Source organism: Muntiacus reevesi, chromosome 4 (genome assembly GCF_963930625.1).
Source record: "Muntiacus reevesi chromosome 4, mMunRee1.1, whole genome shotgun sequence".
In the NCBI taxonomy this organism is placed as follows: Eukaryota; Metazoa; Chordata; class Mammalia; order Artiodactyla; family Cervidae; genus Muntiacus; species Muntiacus reevesi.
In genome coordinates this window covers 108376255-108403606 of record NC_089252.1, presented here as the reverse complement: position 1 = coordinate 108403606, position 27352 = coordinate 108376255, and the positions used below count along the sequence as shown (strand labels likewise).

Below are 27352 nucleotides of genomic sequence, written 5' to 3'. Positions count from 1 at the left end.
TTTAACCATCACTACAGTTTTAGAACATACCCATCACCTCTCATCTCACCCCAAGCCCTAAGCAACCACTCATCTACTTCCTATCTCTGTAGATTTGCCTCATCTGGATGTTTCATATATTAAATCATATAATATGTGACTTTTTGTGTCTGGCTTCTTTCACTTAGCATAATGTTTCCCAGGTTCAGTCATGTTGAAATATATTTTGGTACATCACTCCTTTTTACTGCTAAATGATATTCCATTGTATACATAAAATATGTATATACCATATTTTATTTATACATTATCAGTTGATAAACATTTGGGTCGTTTCCCCTTTTGGTTATTATGAATAACACTGCTATAAACACTCATATATAGGTTTTTGCTTGTACATGTTTTCATTTTTCTTGGGTAGATAACTAGGGAGTGGAATTGCTGGTAACTCTAACCATGTGAAGAACTGCCAGGCTATTTTCCAAAGTGACTGCATCATTTCACATTCTCACAAGCTGAGTATAAGGACTCTGAGTTCTCCATATCCTCACCAACACTTCTCATTATTTAACTTTTTGATTACAGAGTAAGTTGCTTATAAGTGTTCATTCAATCATAACAGGCTCAGATTTTTATGGTCTTTAAGGTACTCTTATTTCCTGACATCAAAATTTCTATTTGAAAAGAGTCCAAGAGAAAAAAAAAAAAAAAAGAGTCCAGTCTTAGGTCTGCTCACCTTCTGAAAAATGAAGAGACAGGAATAAATGAGCTAAATCCCCACCCACAAATAAAAACTTTTACAGAAGAGATGAGATTTTCTAAGTATTCAAAAAAAAACAAAGTCTCTATCAGGGATCCAGCACTGAAATGAACATATGTTCCCATCAAAACTCATCTGCAATGCCTCTTACATAAACCCAACTTCAAACTGTAATAGCAGCAAACATGAATGAGAGTCTCAATCTACCACCTCTTGTAAAAGAACCAAGATTGCTTAGGTTTTCCCACACAGAATTCATTGCTTAAACCCTGCTGTAGTATAGGAAGAGAAATGAAATCAGATTTAAGATCAGGGCAAAAGCACAGATCTACTGGTGCAAACATACAAAATGCCTCTCTGCTCCAAGCCAGAGACAGCTCCACCTGGCTTTCCCCAGCTCTACCCATCACCGCTCCTTACAGTTTCAGGGCAGCTCTGGGAGGACAAGCAGCAAACACTACTGACACGACCACAGCAGCCTAAGGTGGCAGTGAGAAGACCCAACCAAGAAGAGAGTCTAAGCATCTCAATGCTATGCTCACCCAATACATGTTTTCCGAGAGTCAAAAGTAGCCAGGAAGAAGGATGAGCCACACAGCCATTTCTGAGATGCAGAATTACTTTCTATTGTTGGGCTTCAGTTCTGCACTATGTGCAAGTTCTGCCTCTTATAGAATGATGGGCCTCCATCATTGATGCGGTGCTAGAGTGCAAGCCCTCCAGGAAGTGGAGGACGTGGAGATCCATGGTGAAAGTCTCACTTCTACCTGCCTATTCCCTCCAATTCGCTGTTTAATTAGAGGGTGTTCCAACTCAGGCACATTTAGTACATTTTTTGAACATTTAGTTCTCATCTACTACATGCAGGTACAAGAAGACACAAAACTACAATCTCTGCAGCAAAGCGGTTAGGTCTAATCAGAAAAAAAGCTATTCTTAAAAGAGTATATACTGTGTCATTGTTTTTGATAAGGGCAATAATGTCACTGCAGTTCAGAGGGAGTAGAATATTCCTAAGGACAGGAATGTTTGGGGGAGTGTTTCATAAAGGAGGTAGGAAGGACCTGGGCTGGACTTAAGAGAGAAGTGAAACTGAAGGCAAAGGGTTATCCCCAAGAGGGGCAAAAGGAAATGGATTAGCTGGCAACAGGATCTGTGTAAGAAAATATCACAAATGGAATGATTACCAAACCGCTGGCGAAGTGAGGATTAAGACAAACCTGGGAGAGGTGGGTTGGGACCAGCTGGGCAGCAGCACCATAAATGCCACATTAGGACATCAGATCTCATCCTATATGCCTGCAGCAGTTTTGACTCATTAAGTCTGTTGCTCATAATAGTTAAAAATGCTGACATTTACAGATGAATTATGTACATACAAAGTTAAAGTAGATGGAAGGTCCGCTATCCTAATATCCTACTTATTTGCACTTAAAAATGTCCAGCACAGAAGTACTGCTATTAGCTATCTCTGAGTAACAAAATAGGCTTAATCAAGCAAGCGCCATCTAATACTCCTAAGTATTCACAAGGCAGTAAAAGCATTTAAAAAAAGACAATAAAAGTTCTTGGCTATTCTGTAACTTCCTTGAGGCAACAGCTCTAACACAGAGTTAGACCAGAATGGACTGTAATGGACCCCTGAACCTAAAATTGCATGCAAAAGTTAGAGTAGTTAAGAAGACTAAGGAAGAGATCTGTTCTCCTACATCTCAAAGATAACCGAAACAGACTAAGAGCCTAACCTATGGTTATTTTTCACAGAAAACAGCAAGCATTTAACCCTGTGACAGCCTTAATTTTCTAAAAAAAGTGTTAATCAGAGGGGAGTTGGGGGGAAGTTAGCTTGAGGCCATTTTGAGAAGCTTCTAATATTTTTGTGTCTTCCTTTCTTGTAAAGAACTGCCCAAGGAACTGGTCTCACCAAAATGAAAATTCATTCAAGATTCATAAAATGGCCCAAGGAAGGGTAAAGAAATACCTAAAGACTACTCACTCAACTTCTCTCTCTCCTCACAAGGCAAACAGCAACAGGCCACCAGCTGCCTCTGGTTTCAGCATCTTCTCCAAAAGCATCTCCTGACCAAAGGGACAGTTTCTTGCAAAATTAAACATTCTGAGGTGATAAGATCCTGACACAAGCACACGAAGTATTCTTGTTCAGCTTCTCAGTCCTCTCAGGCAGGCTTTCTGTATGACGACAGACAGAAGCCTGTGCTGAGAAACCAAGGGACCACAGGCAAGCAGAAATGTTTTCTGGAGCCCTCAGCACGTTTCCTAGACCTGCACACCTTATGCGGGGTCTCTAACGCTCCTACCCTCACAAAAGAAGGGAGCCTGGAAGTCTGTTTCATTGGGCAAGATACATTTACTCTGTTAAAAGTTAATTTGGCAATCACGAGACAAAAAGAAGTTTCATTTCTTTTTCTGATTCTAACACCCTCTTACATTTCTTTTGTCTCCTTGACTACACTTGGCAGATTATCTTTTTAGGCGATAAAACCAATCAAGTTACCACCAAAACTCACTTTCTCCCAGAGGCAAAAGAGGAAGCCCTTACCACAACTCCAAAAAGTGATTCAAAACAACAACAAAATAAATAAATAAATAAATAATATATATATAAATATATATGTCCCGAACCAAAATTCGGGCATCAGGAACATTTGATCAGGCCCTTCAGGAAGACGCAAACGGCGAGCTCCGAGGAGTTCAGGAGGCAGGCGTCGGGCAGAGGGGCCTTCGCCTGGTCTGAATCACAAGGGCCGTCACACTGGCCGGCCTGCTTTGCGGGGGCTTTCGACTGGCTGACCTAGTCTTAGTCTTAATCGGTCTGAAAGTCACTCGCAGGAGCGACATCTAAGAAAACAGTACGTGCATTTCTCACCTGGGAACAACACAAGACCCAGGAGAGCACCAAGCTGGCACTGGACACGTTTCAGCGCTGCGGGTCAGCGGAGCCCAGGGCTTCAGTCACAGAAACTAGTTTCCCGCTACCCCGCCGGCCAGCCCTCAGGCGCCGGGCTCTCGGAGCTCTACCCCGAGACCGTCTTGCGACCTCGGCACCAGCATCGAGGAGACTTCACGGGCGGCCGATCAGGACGCTCGAGCGATGCTCAGCCGATGCCCCTGCCCTGCGCGCGCCAGCTCCAACCCCGCGCCCGCCGCCGCCCGCCCCGCGGCGTCAGGCCGGTCTTTCAGCCCGGGTCCTGTCACTCACCGGCCCGGCCCGGGCAGCGGGTGCCCACGGCTCCCCACGGGAGCTGGGCCCCCCGGGCCTCCAGGTTTCGGCCCGCCCCCTGGCAGGCAGCGCAGGTGGCTGAGATCCGCAAGAGCGGCCCCACACCGGCCGCTCGGTCCAGCTCCCGGCGCTGCCCACTAGGTACGGATCAACAACAAGATGGCGGCCAGCCGAGGGGGCGGGGGCCGGGCGTCATAGTAACCAGGGAGGCAAAGAACCCGCCCCCAGCTTAGAATACTCCCAATCAACAACCTCTTTGCCCGACGCCCAGTGTAGTGCCTCCCGATGACAGGTTGGCCGGCCTGTCAGTCAGAGCCTCCTCTCGCGGCCCAAGCCGAACGCTTCAGCACGTGACTGTGACGGCAGGGATTGGCGCACGCGCGCCGTTCCTGGAGTTGCTGGAGGCAGAGCTTTGGCTAGCTATTCCGGAGGCCGTAGCGCCCTTGGCATCCGTGAGTTTTCGGCTCCTGAGGGGAGCCGACAGCGTCTTCTCATGCACGCATGCACACTTAGGGAATGTCTGCTGTATGCTTTTTTTGGTCACTCACCCTGGAAGGCAGGACTTGTCCCTCACTACTGAGGAAACAGACTCAGTGTGGGAGGCTGGGCCAAGGTTACGCCACCTCTGGAAATGTAAGCGCCGAGTTTCCCGCCTCCTTTTACTGGCTCCTGTGTATAATGCCCTCTTTCCAGTGGATTCCCTAGCCTTGCCCTTCATCAGCCTTTTGTGCCCGAGCAGTCTCTGGCCTGTTACCCACGTTTGTCCTGCGTGGAGTTCAGTCCTCAGCACAAGCCTTGGCACATAACAGATACTCTTATTCCTGCCCTAGGGCATCTTGTCTCCAGCTCTTATAACAACATCTTTTGCTCTGGACTGTCATGGTCTGCCACTGAGCGCAACTTAGAGCTTTGGGGAGACTGTTACCTTGGGCTTGGCATCAAATGTAATCACATAGCCTGATTCACATAGCCTCACCTCAAGTGACCGGACTAGCTAGCTTTGTGACTTTTGAGGCTTGCTTGTTCTATCTGTGGACTGAGGATAAAAATCAAGCTCCTTAGAGATGAGCATCTAATGAGCCCTTAGAGCATTCAAAGTGCTCAGGAAAAGTCTGCCTGCAGCTGCTTCCTGTAACATCCTGCTGTGAGGCCAGCTCTAACACCCTCACTTCTGTGGAAGCACCATGAAGCATATTTTTCCCACAGAAGGCACTCGACTTCTTCCTTTGCCTGGGGCACTGTAACTGGCTCAGGAAGGGAGGTCCTCAGCTACTCTGAAAGTGAAAGTGGCTCAGTCCTGTCTGACTCCCTGAAACCCAGAATTCTCTAGGCCAGAATACTGGAGTGGGTAGCCTTTCCCTTCTCCAGGGGATCTTCCCAAACTGGGGATTGAACCCAGGTCTCCAGCATTGCAGGCAGATTCTTTACCAGCTGAGCCACAAGGGAAGCTACTCTGAGAAGGTTCAGATCCATAAACTTGACAGAGGGAAGAAGATTGAGAGAACTTGGAGACACCACAGTTAAGATAGCCTCTACCAAGACAGCAGGTCTTCTGGGAGAGCTGGCAGTATCCTGAGACTTGATGCCAGGCTGGGTATGGGGAGTGGGCTAGCACTTCCCCCCACAGAACCCGCCCTCCTGCATGCTGCTGTGGGCCACTTGGCCATGTGCGGCACAGAGGACAGAGGGCCCATGAACCAAAGAGATCAGGAGGATATGGGAACACCTGCTCAAAAGGGGGCTATTCTCAATCCCTCCATGGCTACCCATGCCACAGGGTACTCAACCCTCACTTCAATGCAAAAGCTCCAGATGCAAGAAAACCTCCACATACAGTCAGCAAACTGCCCTGGAAGTTGGTGGCACTCCTGGGCCCTCCCCATCTGCTAGAGTAGGTGTCCTCTGAGGGGACAGGCCAACTGGAGGCCCCCTCAGTCATTGACGAGGATAACAGTGTCTTAGCTCTGCAGAACATTAATCACAGCACTGTACAATGCCTTCTTGAAAGAAAAAATAACCTTGTTTCCATAAGACAGGGCATCCTCCAAGTGAGAACAAGGAAGCACAGATCTCAGAGCTTCTCCCACATGTAGGTTACCAGGCAAGGACTCTTCTGTTGGTAATTTTGTTTATTATTGTATCAGCTTGAAAACACTTGATCAAATGAAGAAGAAATTCTGCAAATATGCAGCTCCTGGGCCTCAGAGCCAGCGCCGGGCTCCTGTGTGCGTGTTGAACAGGTAATCTCTGCCTGTACCTGAGTTCAGATTGTCAGGGGAGAGAAAGAGGGCCCTGCTGGCTTCGGCAACACTGCCTCCCTCCCCTAAAGGCAGGGAAAGATACTCCAGGACCCTTGGTGTGACCCCCCACTCCCTCCTGCTTGAGTCGGCTTGTCCTCTCCCTCCTTTCTCAGCAGATCATTTGAGGTCTGCCTCAGATACGCAGGAAGCATCCATGAGCCCCCGAAACTTGCCATCAGCTCCCCTGAGCTCCGAACCAGATTACTCTTCCATAATTCATGGTGACAGTGGACCATTTGGGGGCCTCTTCCCTCACGACTTTCCCCCCTTTATCCCCCAGAGGCAGGAACCAGATCAGGGTCCCAGTGTTTGGCAAACACTGGCTGAAAGATGAGTAGGAGTGAGAAGAGACCCCATTCAGGGAAAGAGTAGATAGTGGATGTCTGGTGGTAGGCAGAGATATTGAGATGAGGTCTGGAGAGAAAGTGGGTCCAAGTGGAGAATGGTTTGGAAAAAGGAGAACTCACGGGAGTCCTGGGCTCTGCCATCAAAATGCTGCTGAAGGGAAGAATGAGGAGGGTGTAACGAGGTGAACCCCGCCCATGGGGAGCAGGTGGAGGCTTGCCCCCCAAAAAGGGTCAAGAACCCACCTGCTTCCTGCATCCTGATGGTGCTGATATGGGCCCTCCCACAGGGACAGCCAGCCATGGGAAAGGGGGCAGGCTTGGCAGGGAGCACTCAGCAGCAGCCTCAGTGCCCACCACCCAGGATGGTAGGTTGACATACCAGGCTCATGACATTGCTGGGTGCCTGGGGTGTCTCCATCCTCGGGGCCTCCATGAACCCTTCAATGGATCCCTTAGTTGCCTGGATACTGGGGCAAAGCAGAAGTAGGATAGGGCTCTGAGCCCCGGCCTGAGTTTCAGAGATGGACTTCCAGGCATAGAGGTAGGCAAAGGAAGCTTACCTGTTTAGCAGTAGGGCCTGGGGGGGTTCACTTGATGCCTGGAGCACCTGGGTCAGCCTAAAATGCCAGGAGGAGAGAACAAGCAGTGAGAACAGCAGACCTGCTGGCTCCAGGAATCAGCACCATTCATCTGCTACTCTTATTGGGGATAACCTGCGTCCATATTCACTGGCCACACTGTTACTCCCATCTTCCCCTGGGTTCAGTCCTGTGCTCACGAGAAACTCAGCGTCTTAGGGGAATGTCACGTTTCAGGTGGAAGGCAGGGCTCAGGAGTAGGGGTAAATACCCAATGCCTGACAGACTCAAGAGTCTAAAGCCCTTGACCTTATCCACACCCATCCCATTCCAAACTGGGTTCTGCCAGTGAAGGAGATAACTTTCTCCCAGTGTCTCTCTGCCTCTAAGTTGATGACCCCCGGAGGGAGGGCAGTCCTCCTTAATATCATTCTGTCTGCTCATCAGCTTGGGCAGTCTTGGGTAGAACCAGCTATCACAGATGCGAGACCTGGAGGGAGGCGAGCAGCATAGGAATAGGAAGCCTACCCCCGCAGGAGCCAACTGAGGAGCCAGCCCAAACCCAGGAGGAGAAGGGCACTGGTCGCTGTCAGCACCACCACGAACCAGGGCTCCGGCTGCCAGAAAACCTCCATGTCTGTCACAAGCAGGGGTGTCATCCTTGAAGGCACCTGAAACGGGGCCACATCTTCACCACTGTCCTGCCAAAACGCCCCAGTCATCCAACCTTCAAACCCCTCCAAGGGCTGGGCCACCCCACACCCCAGGTTTCTCCTCTGTATTGCCAGGCTCTTTGCACTCAGCCGTTTCCTCTGAAATGCCTTCCCCAATTGTTCCACCTCGAAAACTATATCCTTTCTCCCCACCCAGCAAAGGGCCTGAGGAACCCCCTCACTGTGGTTCTGTGGGTGCTGGTGGCCCCTGTGCTGGCCCTCCAGGGCACTAGATGCACAGTGACAGTGGCCGTGGTGCTGAGGTGGGGGCTGGAGGGGCCGGCATCGGCCACACGGATCAACAGCTCATATGTATGGGGCTGCTCTGGCCAGGGGGCCCCCAATGTGAGGTCGTTGTGCACCAGGACAGCTCCTTGCAGGCTGAATCGGCTCTGACCATTCCCTGAAAAACAGTGTGGGAGAAGAAGGGAACCATGGCTGGCCTTGGCCTGCCCCTCCCCCGCAGCCTGGGGGGCCCCCACAGCCCTTACCCCCCACAATTCTGTAGGAGAAAGCCAGGCGCTGGGGCTCCTGGGGCACCCGACACGACATTGTGGTCACCTCCAAGCTACGGCCCAGGTGAGCGTAGATGGTAAGTTCCTGAAATGGGGGCTCACACTCGGGGGCATGGTCGTTCACATCCTGCCGGAAGGTAGTCAGATCACCACCCCCAGGCCCCCAGTCCAGCCCCTCAGCCTCCCCCCATCACAACCAGAATCTCGGTGTCAGCCAACAGTTTCCAGAACTTTCCACAACAAGGCCCCAACCCTCTCCAGTCAACCAGTGGAGGAAATGGAAGCAGAGAGGATAAGCAGAGCACCCAAGGAGGAGATGAACTCTTTCCAATTCTTTCTGACGCTTTGGGCTCAGTTACCTCAACCTCAATGGTGATGGTGCAGGAGCCTGAGCGGTGGCAGGTGGGGTCCTGGTCTTGGCTGTGGTCAGTCAGCAGGACAGTGAGCCTGTATGACTTCTGCAGCTCATAGTCCAAAGGCCCCAGGAGGCGAACCTCCCCTAGAAGAGGGGGCCACAGCCTCAGCTTGCAGAGTCAACCCTGGCTCCATCCTCTCCACCCAGCCCTGGGGTGGGAGTACCGCTGAGACGGTCCACAGCAAAGGGGGCGGACCCGCCAGAGATGGAGTACTCAATGCTGTCGTGTGGGTAATCCATGTCTGTGCCCACCACAGAGCCCAGCAGGGTGTGGGGCCTCGCATCCTCACGAACCCGGAATGTGCGTGAGACACAGGTTGGGGAGAACTCGTTGACAGGCGTCACCATCACCAGCACAGGTACCTCAGCTGGAAGCCATTTGGAAGTCAGGGAGCTGGACTGGTTTGGCCCAGCCCTGCCCTGGGGGTCAGAGGAGGGGGAGTCTCTGGAGGGTGGGGGGCAATAGCTCACCCAGGGGTCTTTAGTGGCCACAACCCTGCCCTGTTGGTTTCTGAGGGAGGAGAGATGACCCCCATCCTGAGAAAAGCAAGAAGGGCACAGAAGAGCCCTGTCCTGAGTGTCCAGGCCTGGACGTGGTCACTCACTGGTCATCAGAGGCTGACCGCTGTCGAGCACCAGGATGGAAGCTGTATGCTGCAAGCAGGCGCCCAGAGCGTCACAGTCCAGTGTGTTATTCACCTAGCCAGAGGGGCAGGAGAGTGAGGCGCAGCCAAGGCCTAGGAGAGCCTCAAGCCCACTGGGCTGCCTCAGGCCAGGTTGTTCTCACATAGCCTACCCTGACCTTCCGGTAAAGCAGGTTGGCTGCAACACCATATCCTTTGCCCTCATGGCCTCTGCTCCCACGGGACCACTGGGCCACCCCCTTCCTGTCCATGCACCCTACATGTGGGTCTGAGGGCGGGGTCTGGGTACCTCCAGGACTCTGTCTCGCAGGCAGAGGCTGGAAGCGCTGGCAGGGCTGTGGAACAGCAGTTGGTAGTCCAGGGTGGAGCCAGGATAGTCCGGGTCAGTGCAAGTGAAGGTATTCAGCGGGGTGCCCACAGGCGTGGTCTCGGGGATCTGAGTCCTGGGAGCAGAGGGCGGGCGGCAGGACGGGAGCTGGGGCTTGGCCGCGAGCCCTGGCTCTCACCCAACAGCCAAGGTAAAACTCCCAAATACTCACACCATCAGCGCTGGGAAGCAGCGCGGGGGCCAGCGGTTGACCGACTGCACGTCCACCCGGAAATCAAGCTCGGCGCTGTCCCACGGCCGGAGTCGCTCGAAGGCCTTCACCCGCAGCCTAGTGACCGCGGCGTCTGGGGCTTGCACCAGCTCCAGGGGCGCGGTGGTCCGGACCACGCCGTCGACTGGGCGGGGTGGCAGGGCGTAGGACGCAGAGTTCGGCCCCGCCCCCAGGTCAGTCCCGTTCCCACCCTCCACCTCTCCACGCCCACCTCTCAGGGCGCAGAGACTGACCACCTGGCCGCCGCCTCCAACACTCGTTTCTAACTCTGGGCCCCCAGACGCGACCTCGCCCCAGATTCTGCCTCAGCTCCAGGCGTTGCGGGTCACTTCTAGACCAGCCGCAGAGGCATCCCCTTACCCGCCCTACACGCCCCTCACCGCGTCCGATGGAGAAGAGCCGGCAAGGCACCGGGGAGACGATTTCGTAGCGCACGTCGAAGCCCCGGGCGTGGACCTGAACCACTTTACTTCCGGGAACCAGGTTTTCGGAAATGGTGATGTTCTGGGCTTGCTGCCTGGACCAAAATGGGAGCTCTGGCTCCTACCTGCTCCAGGCAGGGTCTGCAGTCTCCTCTCTTGGGTCTTCCCTGGTACAGCAGCCAGCTGGGGGTGCTCCTGCAGCTCTACACCTTAACCCTACTCCCGAGTTCCTGGGGCTGGATCCTGTCTTTCCCACTGTCCCCAGGGTAGGGGAACCTTACGGGAAAGAAACCTGGCTGGAGGGAGCAGGCAAAACTTTCACCGTCAGCATCCCATGGCAGCTTCGGCCTTGTCCAAAGGTCACCAGGATCTGAAGCCGGAAGACCTGCCATGCACACAAAACAAGAAGGGAACTACGATGTGTGTTTACCCACATGTGTGTGCCCAGCCCCGCTCAGGACCTCCATAAGGAGCCCCACACTCACTCTGCCCCATGACCTATTACTCTGCTAACAGATATTCCTTCCTGTCTTAACTCTTCTGGGTCATAAGTCCTTCTCTTTGGATGCACACAGCCCCCAAATGAGTAATATCTGAATCATTCACAACATGAATTAGCATGGTAGAGTTGCCAAGAGCCAGTCACTCAGATGTGGAAGCTTTAAAGAAGGAACTTCTCTAGTCTCCTTCAGACTGCACTTGCCGCTGTACTCAGAGTTTTCACTTCCTGTGTGACTGCTCAGAATTTTCTCCTTTCTGTAAGGGGCACTGTGGACTCCTGGAGCCAGGGATCCCTCTTCTTTCTAGAGCTCCAGAGCCCAGCACAGAACCAAGCCAAGGCGGGAGGGCAGCCAGCATCGGGCAGCAGGTATGGGCTATGTCTGGGAAATGCAGATGATTGACGAGGCCAGGAACAAACAATCCTCCATAAGGTGATGGCTCTGTCCATTTTTTTTTTTTTTTTTTTTTTGGCTCTGTCCATTTTATGCCCGGTTCATGGATATCGCCAGGTCCCCAGCCGTGCTCACCTTTTGAGCCTGGCCTTTGAGTCCCTGGGATGGCGCCCACAGCTGACCCTGCCCATCGATGGAGAAAGGTCCAGGGAAGTACGGAGGGTCCTGGGCACTGGTGATGTTCATCTGACAGGAAAGAGATGCTGGAGGCCCCCTTCCCTACCACAGTGCCCCCAGGCAACCCTGTCAAAATCCCCCAAGAACCCAACAGGTATCTGCCCACTCTCAAATCTCCTGTACTCTGCCACTGCTACTTACTCTAGCCTGGGCTCCCCTGGCCCTGATCCAAAATCATCTCTGCTTTTAAACTATTCAGTTTTTAAACTACATTTCTTTGGGGGGGTTGCAAAAATGATACAGAATTTTTTTTTTGAGAATTTAGAACACAGAAGAACTTTAAAGAACTCAACCCCTGAGAAGTCCCTATGGGAACAGCCATAGTCATTGGGGGTTGGGAAGCCCTCAGTGACTCTCTCCAAGAACATGCATCCTGCAGAGGCCCAGCTATAGACTAAAGAGTCCTTCTGCAGACTATTCTTGGCCAGGCAGGGGCTGGCCTTGGTCTTCCCGTCCCCCTCCATCCTACCCCCGCCCCCACCACTGACCACATGCAGGCCTCACCTGGGCTCCCTGGCCTGGGAGCAGCAGAGTGTACAGCGGGGTCCCAGGCATGACAGTTTCTCGAACCTGAATAATTTCCCCAGCTGGCTAGAGGGGAGGTCAAGAAAGTTCAGGCCATGCCTGCCCACCGCCCCCTCCCCCACTCCCGCCTGCTGCCTCTAACCTTACCCGGGCTGGCAAATCGACCAGCACACTGGTCACGATTAGGGTCCCGCTGAACATTCACAGAAAGCCGACCCTCCGTCACTTGGCTCCCACATGTGTACTTCAGCTGCAGCTCATAGTGGTTCACTGTCAGGGCATCCAGCCGGGCCGAGCTGCTCAAGGTCATCTGTGGCAGATGGGCAGTGCCATGTGGGACTGAGGATCTCCATCCCCTGGCACCACCTCTAGGGGCTTCCCTGGTGGCTCAGACGGTAAAGAATCTGCCTGCAGTGCAGGAGATCCAGGTTCGATCCCTGGGTCGGGAAGATCCCTGGAGAAGGGAATGGCAACCCACTCCAGTATTCTTGCCTGGACAAGAGGACAAGAATTCCATGGACAGAGGAGCCTGGCAGGCTACAGTCCATGGGGTTGCAGAGTCAGACATGACTGAGCGACTAACACCATCACTTTCACACCACCTCTGACTCTGTGAATTTAGAGTCTGCCCTTCCCCCACTGTCCCCAGCTGTGCCCATGATCCTACCTTGCCCACATAGATCCCCTGCCACCTGGTCAGGCTAGGTGGGTTAAAGAAGGTGGTGGGTGGCTGTACACGGAGCAACTCCAGGGTTGGTACATTTGAAGAGCAATTGAGGGAGAAAGACTGGAGGATGGCACCAGGTCCCTGGCTCTCAGAGATATCTACGAACCAGGGCAGGCAGTAGAGGTCTGTGAAGAAGAGACGATTCAGGCTAGAGACCCCCATGCTCATCGAACCAGGTACACAGAGTCCTTCCCATCCGCCTTGGGGCCTGGCCACATCTTGGAGACAAGCAGCCGAAGTCTTCCCTTGTCCCCCACATCCAACCACGGATTGGCTCATTTCACAGACTGGGGCTAGGTCTTGTCTTTCCCACTGTCCCCAGGGTAGGGGGACAGTGGGAACTTGGGCGAGGAAGCAACTAAGATAAGGAATGAGAGTCGGGGTTCAGGTCTTTGCCCTTTCCTGGCTCCCCCCAGCCCCTGTCCTCTATGGTAGCTTATCTGAGAGGGAGTGGGACTCCACTCTGGACTCGGGGTGAGACGTGAAGTTCCCCCACCCACCAACTCCTCACCAGAGACAACCAAAGCAAGAAGAAGCACCAGGGGCCTGAGCAGCACCATAGTGGCCTGAAGACACGACAGCAGGGGAGACTCCAGAAGGGCAGACGTGTTTTGTTAGGGCCACCCTGTTGCCAGGTCTGTTGTTCAAACACAGGACTCCTTGGCCTCCAAGATTCTAGCCCCACCCAGTCCTTGGTGACTGAGCTCTGGACACTATAGGTTATCAAGAGACCTGGAAAACTCCATTTTTTCACTGCTCCCAGTGGATTTCCCTGTTTATCACTACCACGTGAAGGAGATGTGAGGGGAGAGAGAGACCAAGCTTCAGATAGGGAAACTAAGGCTCCAGGAAGTCTTGGTCATGCAGTTCTTGGAGACAGAGTACCCACAGCAGCCACTTTGCCAGGAAAAGTGGGCCCAAGGCCTTCTACCCCACAAAACCCAAACTCCAGCTGCTCACCCCCATTAGAACATTATCTGCCTGTGAAATCTGAGCCCAACCATCAACAAAATCTCTCAAAATCTGTCTACATTCAACAGACAAAAGGTATCCTTGGTGATAGAAATAAAAATGATGGTTACTTTGGGGCATAGCAATTGGAGGGGACAAAAGGTGGCCTCCTGGAGTGGCTGGTGATATTCTATATCTTGATCTGGGTGACACAGGTGTCTACAGATTTTAACATGTATAGAGCCATACCGTTAAAGAGCTGTTCATTCGTCTTATTTACATTACATGCCAGTTTTTAAAAGGTTGTCTTCACATGCTTTCTCCAGCTCTTCACCTCTCTCTTTTCTACCCACTATGTTTGAGCTCGTTCCTCTCCCCATAAAAGTGCCCTTGTCAGGGTCCTCAGAGATCTGCCAACTGTCCAGCAGTTTACGCTCTGTTCTCATCTCCTCGGCACTCGTGTGACGCGCTTGCTCCCCTTAGCTCCTAAGTGCCCATGCTCTCTTAGTTGCCTCCCACCTCCCTGGCAGCTCCTGCTCAGCTCCTTTGCTGGTTCTTTTTCATCTTCCCTACCTCCACCCAGTGGAGTGTTCCAGGGTTCATTCCTGTCCGCTGCCATCCTCTGTCCACATGTCCACAAATGACCTTTGGTTTTCTTCTCCAAGACCACTCTTTTCCAGTCTTGCTTGGTTGATTCATGCCAATGCCATCCAATCAGTAGTTCAGCCCAGAAGTCTAGGAGTCATGCTTCATGCTTCTCTTTGTCTTCCCATACTCATGTATCAGAAAGCTTGATTTTAACTCCAAAACATACCTCAAAGTATGTTGAGGTATGTTTGTACTAGACCTACCCAGATCCACGCCCTCCCTTCCCTTGATGGATGAGGTAGGAGCCTCTGCTCTGACTACAGAGTGGTTCTCCCAAAGCAGCGATTATCTAAACAACAGCCAGCCCAGGTCATTCCCCTGCTCAAAAGCCCCCTAGAGCTCCCTACCACACCAAGAACAAAACCCTTTATTCCCTTCTAAAACTGCTAGGAGCCTGGTTTTGCTGACCTCTTCAGTACCCCCCCAACTACCACCATCAGAAATATCTAGGCCTTCCCTGGTATTTTCCTGTCTACTGACTTATCTAGTTTGTCTCCAGTTAGTCTGTGTCCTTGAACCTAGGCCTAGCCACCTCAGGGAACGGGCTCTAATCCTTTGGTCAAAGAACCCCCCGCGGTAAGACCCTACATTCACTCAGCCTGCCTGTGGTCCGCGATAGACAGGATGCGGGTATTGGGAATCCCCACGAGAGGGCAGCCCTGCTTAGCTCGGCCGAGGCGAGAGACAAGGGAGTGGGAGGTTGGGCCTTGGCCGGGGCTCCTCCCCGGTGCTGCAGCGAGGTTCTGCGCTCCCTGAGTCCTCAGAGGGGCCGGACCCCTCCCATGACTTCCAGGGACTGTGGAGGCCGGCTCCAGGAGCGGATTCAGTGGGTCGGACCACGAGTGGGCCACAGCACTGCCGAACCCGACGATTGGGTCCGATCTACCCGCTCAAGGGCGCAGACGCGGTACCCGTGCGCTCCAGGGACCCCTGCGGGAGGGACCACAACTGTCCCCTGGGAAAAATGGGAAACTGAGGCTACCGCAGGGGTGCGACTTGTCCTGGGAGTCAGCTCAACGGCCCGGGACTTCGGGGAGCACCGGTCCGGATCCCGCCGGCTTTCCAGCTACAGTCCCGCCCTTCCCCAGAAGAGCTGCTTCTAGGGAGTGGGTAGGGGGCGTCAGGTTCTCCCACCCGGCAGGGCCCCGGGGGTGGAGCCACACCAGCCCCGCCCCAGCCCCATTGGCTGCGGCGCCAGGGGCGGGGCGGGGCCGCCAGATGTTGGGGCGGCGGCGGCGGCGGCAAGAGCTGGGGAGAGGGAGGAGCCGTGGAGCCAGGCGGAGGGCAAGGGCGCCGCTGGCCGGCCCGCCGGGCCCACTCCACACCGCTCTCGCCGGAGTTCGAAGAGGAACTGGCAGGCCTGGAGGGGGCTGCGGCACGGACATGCACAGCGCTCGGCTTGACAGTTTCCTGGGCCAGCTGCGCTGGGAACTGGTGAGGCTTGGGGGCGGGCGTGGCTCGTGAGGACGTGTGTGGGGTGCTCGGCTGCCTTCCTACCCGAACGACACTCGGATGGGGGGGAGCTGTCCGGAGTGCCCATCCAAGACAGGATGGGGGCGGGGCGGCGTAGATGGCCCAGATGGCCCGCGTCGGGTTTCGGACGATTGGGAGCTGCGCTGGGCATCAAGTAACAACCGCCCAGCTGGCCGTGCTGCCGGAGCAGCGGAGGAAGTTGGGGGGGAGAAACTTCTTGTGGGGCGGAGCAGGGGGTTTTAAGGAACTAAAGAGGTGGTGGCGCTACTACCGATGCCCCTTATTCCAGGCTCGCCTGTACCTCTTGTCTTCCTGAAAAGTGTTCTTTTCTTCTCTGAAAGAGGCTGCGGGCTTTGGGGAGCTGAATCCCTCAAGAGGCACGGGATGCCCGCCCCCCCCCCCCCCCCCCCAGCTCTGAGCAAGATCTACTTCCCCATGCAGGCCCACAACCCTGCCTCCCGCCCTGGTGGCGGGTACCAACTTGCCCAGCTCTGCGTGCTGCAGCCTGCCGGACTGCCACCAGGTCGGCCGATGGGAGCCACACGAGCTTCGTGTGCCAGCGCCCCACGCCGGCCCGGTGCCCGCTAGAGGCCTTGCTGCTGAGGCCTGCAGGCCTGTCCAGCCCTCCTGGGCCTTCTGTTTTGGAACTGGCCTGACCAGGCAGGCCGGAGTGACCAGCACTGCTCCTACCACTTCTGCCCTCTCTTCCTCCACAGCTGTGTGGCCGGGACACTGGCTCACCCCCAATGCCTGGTCCCCTTCCGCCACCCCCCAAACACCGCTCAGGCGTGCGGCTCAAGCACCAGCTCAGGGCCTCAGATGCATTGGAAGAGGACTCGGTCTGTGGTGTGGAGGAAGAGGAGGAAGAAGTTGGGGTGACAGGAGATAGGAGTGCAGCCTTGGGGGGCCCCAGGGAGCATGGCCTGGACTGGGACTCCGGCTTCTCAGAGGTGTCAGGCAGCACATGGAGAGAGGAAGAGCTGCCCATACCCCAGCACCCAGCACCCTTGGCATGGCCCCCCCGGAGACAGCGCCTCTCAACCAGTGGTGTCGCCCAGCCTGGCGGAGCGCCTGTGGCCCGTGTACCACCTGTCCACCGACCACGGCCCAAGTCCACCCCAGACGCCTGCCTGGAACACTGGCGGGGGCTGGAAGCCGAGGACTGGACCACGGCCCTGCTGAGCAGGGGTCGTAGTCGCCAGCCCCTGGTGCTGGGGGACAACTGCTTTGCGGACTTGGTGCACAACTGGATGGAGCTGCCCGAGGCAGCGGGTGAGGGGGACGATGGGGGTGGGCCCCGTGCCCGTGCTCGGCCCCCCCAGTTCCTGCTGGGCCTCTCTGAGCAGCTGCGGCGCCAGCTGGCCAGGGCGCGCCGGGCAGCGCTAGCAGGAAAGCGACTGTCATGCCCACCTCGCCCGGAACCCGAACTACCTGCAGATGTCTCACGCTTTGCAGCCCTCATGAGTTGCCGCAGTCGGCAGCCCATCATTTGCAATGATGTTGTCAGCTACCTCTGACCCTGCCCTCCAGCCTGGGACAATAAAGGCCTTTCTCTGGACAGTCCTGGTTCCGTACCCCCCGAGGCTCCAGGAGGCAGCGCCAGTCCTGCAAGGCACGACTCAGGCAGGCGAATCGAAAGAGCCTTTTCCCTCCCTGCAGGAGTCCTTGTCATGCCTGTTTCACACGCTGTGCGTCTGCTCCATCACCCATCCTGTCCACTGAACACCTTCCTTCAACAAGCATTTATTGAGTGCCTACTGTGGGCTTGGGATGCAGGGCTCGGGACGTAGGGCTCCATGGAGCTGGGTGGTGGGGCTCCTGCCTTGTCACAGCTTGTAGTGCAAGCGTGGGAAGTTAGTGTCATACTCCTCGCCCTCGTAGCCAAGTTCCAGTACCAGCACTTGCTGCCTAGGTGCCTTCTTCACCAGATCTGTCACCCTGGTGGTGTGGGGGGAGAGGTGGGGAGATTGGGTAGATGAGCCGTGACAGGCAGAGAGTGTCCTGGCATGGGCTCCAGGGTGCTGCGGGGGCCATAAGGAGCCCAAGCCAGGAGCAGAAGCAGCCCAAGACAGGAAACATCTGAAAACTATTTTAGGAGCGGCTGGCGGGGCAAGCAGGAGGCAGGAAGCTGTGAGTCCCCTGGGAGTGGGCCGTGAAAGGGGAGCTGAGGAGGGTGTGGAGGAGCTGGGGGGGCTGGCCAAGCAGGCAGCTCCTAGAGGCCCCTCCTAGAGGGCTCCTGGCCCTCACCCCACCCCCAGCCCGTTTGCTGGCTCCATTTGGCAAAAGAAAACTTCAGGAAGGTGTGAGGGGCCCAAATGGGGTTGGGAAGAGGAGAGGCTGCGCGTCCCTCACCTCCAACCTCCAGGGCCTGGTTAAAGCCAGGTGCAGGCTCACCTGTGGGATAGGTGCCGGGCCTGTTTTTCCTCAGACCATCCTGCTGAGTAGAGCAGGGCCGACCCATGCAGGAGCATCGTCACCCTCAGTCCTTGTAGCTCCTAGACAGAGACAGGTCAGGCGCCAGCAGGGCCAGGCGGAGCCAGGCCTGGGAGCAGGGCAGAACTGGGGCACACCTGGATGAGGGCCAGCAACGACCCCAGGGTCCTCTCGGGCTGCCCAGCAGGCACTTCCAGGCGGTCCCAACAGGTCCACTTCAGGTGATGGAACTGGGGGGGTGGCAGTGGGGAGGAGTCAGAAGCTTCTTACACACACACACACCCTCTCCCCGCCCCAGTTGCCAATAGCTTATGGCCCCTTTCCTAGGGGAGGAGCTGGACTAGAGGCAGGAAGCAGAAGCCAGGGGGTGGGGATGGAAGGTGGGATCTGGGCCCAGAATCTCAACACCCTCCCTGCATGTGCTGGGACAGGAAATGGGGCTATGGGGCCCCCCGCACAGGGAAACAGGCGATCCATCACACAGGCTGATTGTGTGTGTGTGTGAGTGTGTGTGTGTATGTGTGTGTGTTGGAGGGGGGGGCAATGCTTCCTGAGGAAGTGAGGAAGCAGGAGCAGGGCTGCTGCAATCTCTGATAAAGCTGCCTATTCCTCAAATGCAAGGCTGGAAGAGAGGGTGGGGGGGCGGGTACATCCGGTCCCCTAATCCTTTACCACCAGGGCCTTGGACTTTCTCATAGACACATGGGTGAGGGGCACAGTGACTCCAGCAGGGACACAGTCCGCAGAGGGCTCTCTTCCTGTCCCTTTGTTCCTTGTTTCTTAAGTCTTGGGGTTCTGATACCCAGAGCTGAGGGCATAAGGGTGGCAGGCAGCCAGGGACCAAGACTAGAGGGGTTGTGCCAGCTCCCCAGAAAACACAGTGAGGTCAAGCTGAGACAGGACCAGAAGTGATGTGGGGGACCCTTCCCCACCCTTCCCCCTGCTCCATGGACAAAGGCAGCTTGTGTTCTAGCTAGAGGAGGGGCCCTCACAAAGGGGCTCTGTGTGCTGTGCCCTGAGGGACCCCAGGGCTGCTCAGCCTAAGCCCAGTGCCGGCCCATGACCTCTCCCCTCTGCTCTGGTGAGAGAATTCTCTCCAGACCCTCTCCTGTGCCCCCCTAAGGAAATGCCAACTTTTGCAGAACCTGGGCACACAGCCGGGGCATTCACAGCCCAGCACTTGAAGGAACACACATGTACACAAGCCCACATGTGTACTCACAGGCAGAGCCATGCAGGCCCACATCGTGCAAGGGCCCTGCAGTCTTCTCTGGCACACAGATGTGCAAGTATGCTCCCTCCATGGCCACACGCCACGAGGCCAGGGATGCCCAGGCCCGGGTGCCCTCACACTTGTGACAGGAATGCACACCCTGTGACCGGGTTGCACACCCCCACACCCATGCTGGTGAGCTCAGTGCCCTTTAACTCAGTTGAGGGTGGTGGGCGCGGATCCCCATGCCTGGCAGCCTGACGTTAGGCTCTGTTTAGGGCTTGGGCCCTAGTCCCCCCTCCCCCTCAGGGAAGGAGGGGAGGGTGGGGGATGGATGTCTGGCTCCACTAATGAGTTAAAGCTGCAGCTCCCCCAGACCCGGAGGGCTGGGGGTTGGGGGTGGCTGACGGCTGCTTCCTGTGTCTGACAGGTCCCAGCCTGGCTGTGCAGCAGGAAGGCGGCTGAAGGAAGTCTTGAGGACTCCCCCAGAGTCGGTCCTACGAGAGCCTGAAGCTGGAATAGGGCCTGTTTGGGTAGGTGCAGGCAAAACTCAGGTCTGGTACAGGTGGGGTGTCCAGGGCTCACCTCCTGGATGTCTGGGGCCTTAGGTACCCAGCGGCTAAAGTAGTTTTCAGCCAGGCGCAGATAGCTGTGGCGAAAGGCATGGCGGGGCCGTGGTCCGCCCACCACCTTGTACAGCTCCAGGCCTACCAGGCCAGCCACGGCCACTGTAGTGGTGACAACGGCTGGGATAATCCGGCCCACAATTCGCTTGGTCTGCCAAGGACAGGAGATCTGATCTGGGCCCAAGGCCTAAGGCTAGGGTTTGACCCGCCACCTCCAGGCCTGAGCCCCAAGAGGCAGGTTACCTCGGCGTGGCCAGCCGCTGGGATCCCATAATTCTGAGCTCTCAGGCTGGCTGCTGCCACCACAAAATCCACGTGGAAGTTGCTGTCATTGTCCTGTGAGACCCAAGACACAGTCATGTGAACACTGTCCCAGTGCCCCGAACCTGTGCCACTGCACAGGTCTTCACATGATTCTGTGGGCTGGAGGCTCAAATCGCCCCACTTAACAGGTAAGGAGACGGAGGCTCAGGGAAGCTGAGCTGCTTCTGGGCTCCTTCAGGGAGGAAAACTCAGGCCCACTTCAAAGCTACCTACTTAGCTCTTGACCTTCCTCATCAACCTCTCTGGCCCAGCCCTTCACTCCCACTTGGGTTCTGACCTTCTCAAATGTCAAGGGTTCAAGGGGAGGGCCCTTCTTCCAGGTCTTCAGGTCTTCATGCAGTTGCTTACAGCCTGTTGGGAGGAGGAGGAGAAGGGTTGAAGTAGTCCTTAGCCCTCCGAGTCCCGTACTCTTCTTGAGCCTGCCTGCCTATCCTTGGTCCCTGCCAAGTCTATCACGTACCACTTTCAGAGAGACCCCTTGATGGATGGTGCAATCTCTTCTCTGGCAGCCCCAGCCCTCACGTATGTGTGCCTGCAGACACACATGCACACCTGTGAGACCCTGTCCTCATCTGGGGCGCCACACCTCACGGCTCCCCAGGGCCCAGTGGTTTGTGGGTTTTTTTCCTTTGCTGAGAGTTGGCCAAGGGAATGGGGTTGGGGGGATGGTAAACAGGAGAGAGAGGACCTACTCTGGGACCAGGGGATGAACCCAAGGCTAGAGAAGAGCAAGGTCAGAGGGCCTGATAGGTTGTGACTTGACTTCAGGGCCCCCAGACCCATCTCCTTTCTGCAGCACAGGCTGAGGAAGCTTAGGCCTTTGGGTGGCAGCATAGAGGGGTCAAGGCTGGGGACCTCACCAAACTCACCAGAAGGCGAATCCAGCTCCAGCTCACTAGCAAAAATGCGGTCCAAGTTCTGGGGGTCAGGGAGTGGCAGCAAATTCAGTAGTCCCCTGAGCGCAGTCTGGTCCTGTGAGCCAGGCAGCCCATGCATCTGGGCATATAGGTTGGCAGCTGCCAGCACATAAAGGAGGTGAGTATCCTGCAATGAGACCCAGAGCAGGGGTGACTGCATGGGCCTGAGTGAGCGTGTGTGGGTGTGTAGGGCGGGGGTCATCACCCACTTGAAGATCTGTTGGAGGGCCTGCCTCCCATGTGGACACCCACATGTGCACAGACGTGGCTGTCTCCCTCTCAGCATCTCGGTATCGCTACAAAACACAGAGGTGCCCACCTCTGCCCTGAGGGGCCACATTTCCATCTCAGGGCTGCCAAGGGACCCCACTCACTTGGCTGGCATCAAACTCCAAGGGTTGGGGACACTGTTTGGGACCCGACCAGAACGGAGCTCCATCCTCCTGCACCTAGGGAAACACAGAGGCTGCTGGGCTCCAGCCAGTCGCCCCCAAGCCCTCAGCCTCCTGGCCCCCAGGCACCCACTCTGTCAGGTGGGTAGGTCCTCAGCAGCTGTGTGATGCCATGATGGAAGCGGAGCTGCCAGTGGCCAAGGGCCCACAGCACGCAGTCTCGCCAGGTCTGCGGACGCTCCTTCAGGACACCCCGCATTGTCTGCAGCAGGGGCTGCTTCTGTGACTTAACCAAGTCTTCCAGAGATGAGAGTGCTCTGCGGACGGTTGGGAAAACTTGAGGCCAAGCCCTGAGCCTCTTGGTGTTAGGGATCCTGGACTCCCATACGCCCTTGTCGGGGGTCTTACTCTGGGTGGCTGTTGATGGTCTTGGCAGACTCACAGAAAAGGTCGTCAAACTCACCCTTGGCCCACTGTGGGGGAGGGAGGAACCATGAGGGGCCAGTTAGGAGGTGGGTCTGAGGCAGAGGACTGAGCCAGGTAGGCAGGAGTCTCTGGGATGCCTCCTACCTGCACAGTGTGCTCGGTTGTGGTGGGAATGTACCGCACGGTGCAGACAGGGTCGGGGGCATCTTCAGAAGCTGCGTCGGAGGAGGGGGCTCTGTAGTTCTCCGTCACGTGCGGTATGAACACACCGGTGCTGCCCCGGGTGCCCGTGGTGCCTGCCTCCAGCAGTGGTTTCAGAAAGTGGGTGCAGCGAGCAGCTACGTAGTCCCCTGGCAAGGGGGACAGAGGGTCAGAAGTGGGGCTGGCACAGCCTCGGACAAGAGTGAGTTCTGAGGCTGGGCACTCACGGGCCTCGAAAGTGTCCAGGGCAGCAGCCACACCGTCCACCCCGGCGAAGAAGTCGTCCCCAAAGATGTCCTCTGTGCTGGGATCCAGCGGGAGGTTGAGCGGGGTAACCTGCAAGTCTGCGTTCAGGCGGTGAGTGGCCTCTGCAGCCACCTCTGCCTTTTGCCTCTGAGAAGAAAGTAGGAAGATGTTGGGGGCAGTGGGAAGGGGGTACAGTGGGAGGACAGTCCAGGATGCGGGTGTGGGGAAGGGTCGGCACTCACATGAACGTCCTGGGACCTGAAGAGGAACTGCCGGCTGAGGTTGGAGAGCTCCACATGGTCCATGTCGGCAACGGTCACGCCCCCACGGCCCCCGGCCCCCAGGCCCATCAGGGCAAAGCCTTTGAGCAGCTCGCAGCCGACAGCGCCAGCACCCACCTGCCGGCAGGCAGGAGCAACCTTAGCCAGAGGGCCAGGCCTCACCCCTCCGCACACTCCCGACCTCACCACAGGGCTCACCAGGAGGTAGTGCTGGTGGCTCAGCTTGTCCTGAAAATCGGCCCCGAACACTGCGGTTTGCCCATCATAGCGGCAGCGTCTCTAGGGAACACAGACAGGGCTTGGTGACTACTGCCAGTGGGTGCTGGGTCTCTCTCTCACACCCAGTTTTCCAGGTCAGGACCTCAGGACCATTCTTCATGTTTCTCCCTGAGTCCTGAGTTTAGCTAAGGCTTGCGTCCCTACCCCAGGTTCTCACCGGTGCACAGTCCTCAGGGTTGGGAAAGGGGTCCCCATCTTCTGGAAGGCAATCCAGGGCATCGAAGTACAGCCACTGGTCCAGGGGCATAAACTTCCCGGAGATCGCCTGTAAGTCAGAGCTTTAGTCTGGGGACTCTTGGCACCTCCTAATCCCGAGATCCTGGCTGAGGACTGCACCCAGGTTGGTGAAGCTCTCAAGGCTGCTGTCCAGTGTTGGGCACCCTGTGGCACCCACAGTGACCTCTGCACCCTTCCCAGCCCCGCCCTGTCTCTGCCTGTACCCACCTTCAGCACTTCCTGGGCAGCCACTGCACCCAGCACGGCTGCCATGGGGCTCAAACCACCAGCACTGCTCAGGGCAACTGTCCGCACCAGAGCCTCATCCAGCTGCTCTTCCAGAGGCTCGCCTTCTGTCCCCTTCAGTGGTCCCATGGCCTGGGCCAGGTCCACCACCATCTCTGCATCAACCTAGCAGGTAGAATTCTGTTCAAGCAGCCCCAGCCTGAGCTCCACCCCGCATTTGAATCATTCAGGCAGCCATCCCCTGCCTGTTCCACAGAAAAGGAAGCAGAAGCCTGAGTGGGAAGGCCCCACTAGATGATGCCTGGTACCAGACAATGGCCCTGGAGGCTCCCCCAACCTGGGAGCAGCTTCCAGGCCAGATCTGAGGGGGGAGGAGCAGCATGAGTCCCCAGGCTTTGTGCTTGGCCCCTTCATGAACTCAGCCTCTGGTCTTGGGCTTCCCTGCTGGCTCAGATGGTAAAGAGTCTGCCTGCAATGCAGGAACCGCAAGAGGTGTGAGTTTGATCCCTGGGTTGGGAAGATCCCCTGGAAGAGGTCATGGCAACCCACTCCAGGATTCTTGCCTGGAGAATCCCTATGGACAAAGGAGCCTGGCAGACTATAGTCCATGGGGTCACAAAGAGTCAGACGACTAAGCAACTTAGAACAGATGGTCTAGAGATAAGTGTTTATTTATCAGCTCCCCACAGTCCATCCTGTCTTCTTTATATGAGTGGGACACTGCTTCTGGATTCAAACTTGAATCTGTAAGATAGTCACTGTCACCTCCTGGTAGGTGAAGCCCCATTAAGACAGAGGCTAGGAAGAAGGGCATCAGGGCCACTTACAGGATCCCAAGGCTTGGGAGGGCGGCCATGGAGCTGCTGGAACTTGTGCAGTGCGCGGAAGGACTGATGCAGGCAGCGGGCACGGTGAACTTCCTGGGGACTCTGAGCCACCACACGGGGCTGAAGGAGGGCTGCGTCCAAGGGTTCCTACAGAGGGCACTCAGTTTAGGGTCAGGTCCAGAACCCTGTGGGCCCCTCGAGGCACCCAACCCCAGATGACCTTGCACTCACGTGGCTGACAGTCTTGGCTCTCTTAACCTCAGTGACAGCCCCGCCACGTAAGTAAGGAGAGAAAGCTGTTGTGTCTCCAATCTCCAAGGTCCCGTCCTCTGGGGGGAGATTGAGCCTAGTCAGCATGACCTCTGAACCTGAGTAGCTCCTCACAGCCCATCCTGTCTTGCCTCGGCATTCTCAAGGTGGGTCTTCCCTGGTGGTCCAGTTAGTTAAGAATCCGCCTTGTGATGCAGGGGACGTAGGTTCAATCCCTGGTCTGGAAATAAGATCCCAAATGCCAGGAGCAACTAAGCCTGTAGACCACAGCTAGAGCCATGGAAGACCCCACATGCTGCCACGAAGACCCGAGGCAGCCAAATAAATAATTAAAATTCTCAGTGTGGCTCTGCCCTGAGAAAGGTAGAGAGAGGCCTTATCACCAAAAACCAGGCTGTCTCCACCCCCACGGGGGCCTGGGCGCTAAGCCTGGAGTGGGGTTGACTTACCCCGCACGTGGAGAGGCCGAGGATCACAGCTGTTGAGCTCCACCATGCCCTCAATGCCCGAGAAAGTCACCCAATCCCCTGTGTGGAAGTGGTGGGCATCAGCTTCTTCTCTCAGAGTGAGAATGCCAGGGGAGCCCTGTGAGGAGAGGCAGGCTGCTCAGGGCCTAGCCCTGCCTTTCACAGGCTCCTTAGCAGGGGTAGTGCCCACCTCCCCCCCCCGCCACCAGCACCCACCTGGGAGATGTGCTGGATGGCGGCCGTCAGGGGTTCTGCCTCTGTGGGGTCCTGCACAGTGAAGTTCTTACCGAAGTCACAGAACAACTGCCTGTAGCGGGGTGGCAGGGGTCACTGAGCTGGCTGTGTTTAACCGCCACGGTTGTGGTGAAGGGCAACAGGCACTAGGGCAAGCCCCAAGGAATTGGGAAAAGAGTGCTCAGAGAGGCTTGGAAACTGGAGTTTGAAAGATGTACTGAGCAAGTCTAGAGGCTGGGGTAGAGGAAGCAGACGCATGGGACTGAGGACTGTGATCAAGAGGGGAAAGTGGGGACAGCCCTGGGGTTGGCTGGAGGGGCTCTGGAGCAAGCCTGGAACTGGGATCGGTTGCTGCCTGTGAGGTGGCAGGCTGGGCGAGCCATCTCACCCCACGAGGCCTCGGGTGTCTGCCACCAGGAAGCAGACTCCATGCTTGTGGCAAAAGGTGCCCACTCTCAGCTGCTCCTCCAGCCTCGAGGCGGTCAGCACCACCACCTGAGTGGACCCTGGCTGGAGGGGCTCTGGAGCAAGACTAGAACTGGGATCGGTCGCTGCCTGTGAGGTAGCAGGCTGGGCGAGCCATCTCACCCCACGAGGCCTCGGGTGTCCGCCACCAGGAAGCAGACTCCATGCTTGTGGCAAAAGGTGCCCACTCTCAGCTGCTCCTCCAGCCTCGAGGCGGTCAGCACCACCACCTGAGTGGACCCCATGAGATCAGTAGGGCCAGAACCACTTCGAGCCCACCCCCTGGGGGTGGGAGAGGTTGGCCTGGAGAGTAGGGCTGGGAGGGCACCTGGAAATCCAGCAGCAAGTCCTCAGTGATGTCGCCTGTGTAGACGCACACCTGAACGGCTCCATTGAGCTCAGCCAGAAGTTTTTGAGAGGCCTCAGCCCTGCTCCTTCCCAAGTCCTGCTCTGAGAGCAGAAACTAAAGAGATGCCCAGACTGGCTTTAGCAAGGAGTTTTCTCTTGGGCCCCACCCCCACCCTGGTCTGGAAACCCAAAGCACCCCCCAGGAGCCTCACCTGGGCAGCCAGGTCAGACCAGCAAGTAGGGTGGGGATCATGGAGAGTGAGGCTGCCCACACCCATCAGAACCAAGTTTTTCGCCACCTCAGCCCCCAGGCCCTGCAGACCAGACAGCAGCACCTTGGCTCCCTGAATTCTCTGCATGGCCGGCAAGCCCAGCACATACCTGTGGGTGGGAATTAAGAGGGAAGGCAATTGGAGAGCAGGGGTTAGAAGGCTACCCCGCTCTCCTCCCCACCTTGAGCCTCACAGCTGCCGCGAGTACAGCTCCTTATCCAGTGACTTGGAGGTCTCCAGGGTGTCCATCCTGAGGCCTGGGGCTGCAGGGTTTGTAGACAGGAAGCAGTGCCAGCAGGAGCCAGGGCCCGGCAGCGCTAAGGCTCAGAAGTGAAAGATGCAGCTGGCAGCTTTCTTCCTGGTTCCTCTGTCATTTCGGGTAAAGCAAAAGTGAAAGTGAAACTGAGCGGGCTCATGGTCCTGCCTTCAGCCTGTCCTGCACAGCCCGGCTTGGCAAAGACTTCTGGCAGCCCTAAGGCACTGGCAAGTGGGGAGAGAATTCCTGGATCTGTTTCTCTCTGGGAAAGCAGGTATTTCTCTTAAGGAAGAAAGAGGGCAGGGCCATGGGAAGGAATCCCTGTGGTCTCCTGTAGCTCCCTAGATGTCCCAAGCCGCAAGCTCCTATCCTCTTCAGGGGTCCCTGTATGAATGGGCTTCCTGCCCAAAGGACTAGTGGGGACGCCCTTGTCCTGAGGGCTCACC

General features: G+C 56.2%; 4 protein-coding genes across 9 annotated transcripts in view; 1 reads left to right on the top strand and 3 right to left on the bottom strand.

The window, feature by feature from the left end:
- The window catches only part of IP6K1 (inositol hexakisphosphate kinase 1), a 38379-nt gene extending 34237 nt beyond the window's left edge, over positions 1-4142 (bottom strand). The window contains exon 1 of one of the 3 annotated variants that reach the window (XM_065933668.1): positions 3960-4142. The gene's annotated coding sequence lies outside the window, so the exon portion shown is untranslated. Of the gene's footprint in view, positions 1-2735; positions 2810-3626; positions 3930-3959 lie in introns of those variants that run through there. The other 2 variants (XM_065933669.1, XM_065933672.1) reach the window with 2 other exon arrangements.
- A 1956-nt stretch (positions 4143-6098) lies between these two features.
- Positions 6099-15074, bottom strand: CDHR4 (cadherin related family member 4). Of its 4 annotated transcripts, none has more exons than XM_065935370.1 (19): positions 14420-15074; positions 12836-13020; positions 12316-12478; positions 12148-12230; positions 11542-11652; positions 10795-10898; positions 10472-10608; positions 10032-10215; positions 9782-9935; positions 9454-9547; positions 9013-9216; positions 8793-8932; positions 8410-8560; positions 8101-8321; positions 7734-7876; positions 7188-7244; positions 7007-7094; positions 6748-6778; positions 6099-6237 (listed from the first exon to the last, which is right to left on the bottom strand). In XM_065935370.1, exons 1-19 carry the CDS (start codon positions 14463-14465, stop codon positions 6182-6184), a joined length of 2352 nt encoding a protein of 783 aa, XP_065791442.1. In that variant the 5' UTR covers positions 14466-15074; the 3' UTR covers positions 6099-6181. The 4 variants fall into 4 exon arrangements, with proteins under 4 accessions (XP_065791442.1, XP_065791443.1, XP_065791440.1 ...); XM_065935371.1 differs by having other exon boundaries at positions 6748-6775; XM_065935368.1 differs by lacking the exon at positions 6099-6237 and having other exon boundaries at positions 6388-6778.
- A 248-nt stretch (positions 15075-15322) lies between these two features.
- On the top strand, positions 15323-17546 carry INKA1 (inka box actin regulator 1). Its single transcript, XM_065933667.1, has 2 exons — positions 15323-15928; positions 16684-17546. The coding sequence occupies exons 1-2, from the start codon at positions 15713-15715 to the stop codon at positions 17482-17484; spliced, it is 1017 nt and encodes a 338-aa protein (XP_065789739.1). The 5' UTR covers positions 15323-15712; the 3' UTR covers positions 17485-17546.
- Positions 17547-17694: 148 nt separating this feature from the next.
- Positions 17695-27046, bottom strand: UBA7 (ubiquitin like modifier activating enzyme 7). The gene is made up of 24 exons (XM_065933663.1): positions 26844-27046; positions 26591-26759; positions 26359-26493; positions 26154-26260; positions 25548-25638; positions 25314-25449; positions 24826-24923; positions 24595-24741; positions 23750-23932; positions 23463-23570; positions 23225-23305; positions 22988-23143; positions 22727-22892; positions 22443-22648; positions 22281-22345; positions 22006-22189; positions 21855-21929; positions 21433-21607; positions 20841-20914; positions 20483-20575; positions 20199-20390; positions 18538-18630; positions 18362-18462; positions 17695-17905 (listed from the first exon to the last, which is right to left on the bottom strand). The coding sequence occupies exons 1-24, from the start codon at positions 26897-26899 to the stop codon at positions 17794-17796; spliced, it is 3003 nt and encodes a 1000-aa protein (XP_065789735.1). The 5' UTR covers positions 26900-27046; the 3' UTR covers positions 17695-17793.
- Between the last annotated feature and the right edge of the window lie 306 nt (positions 27047-27352).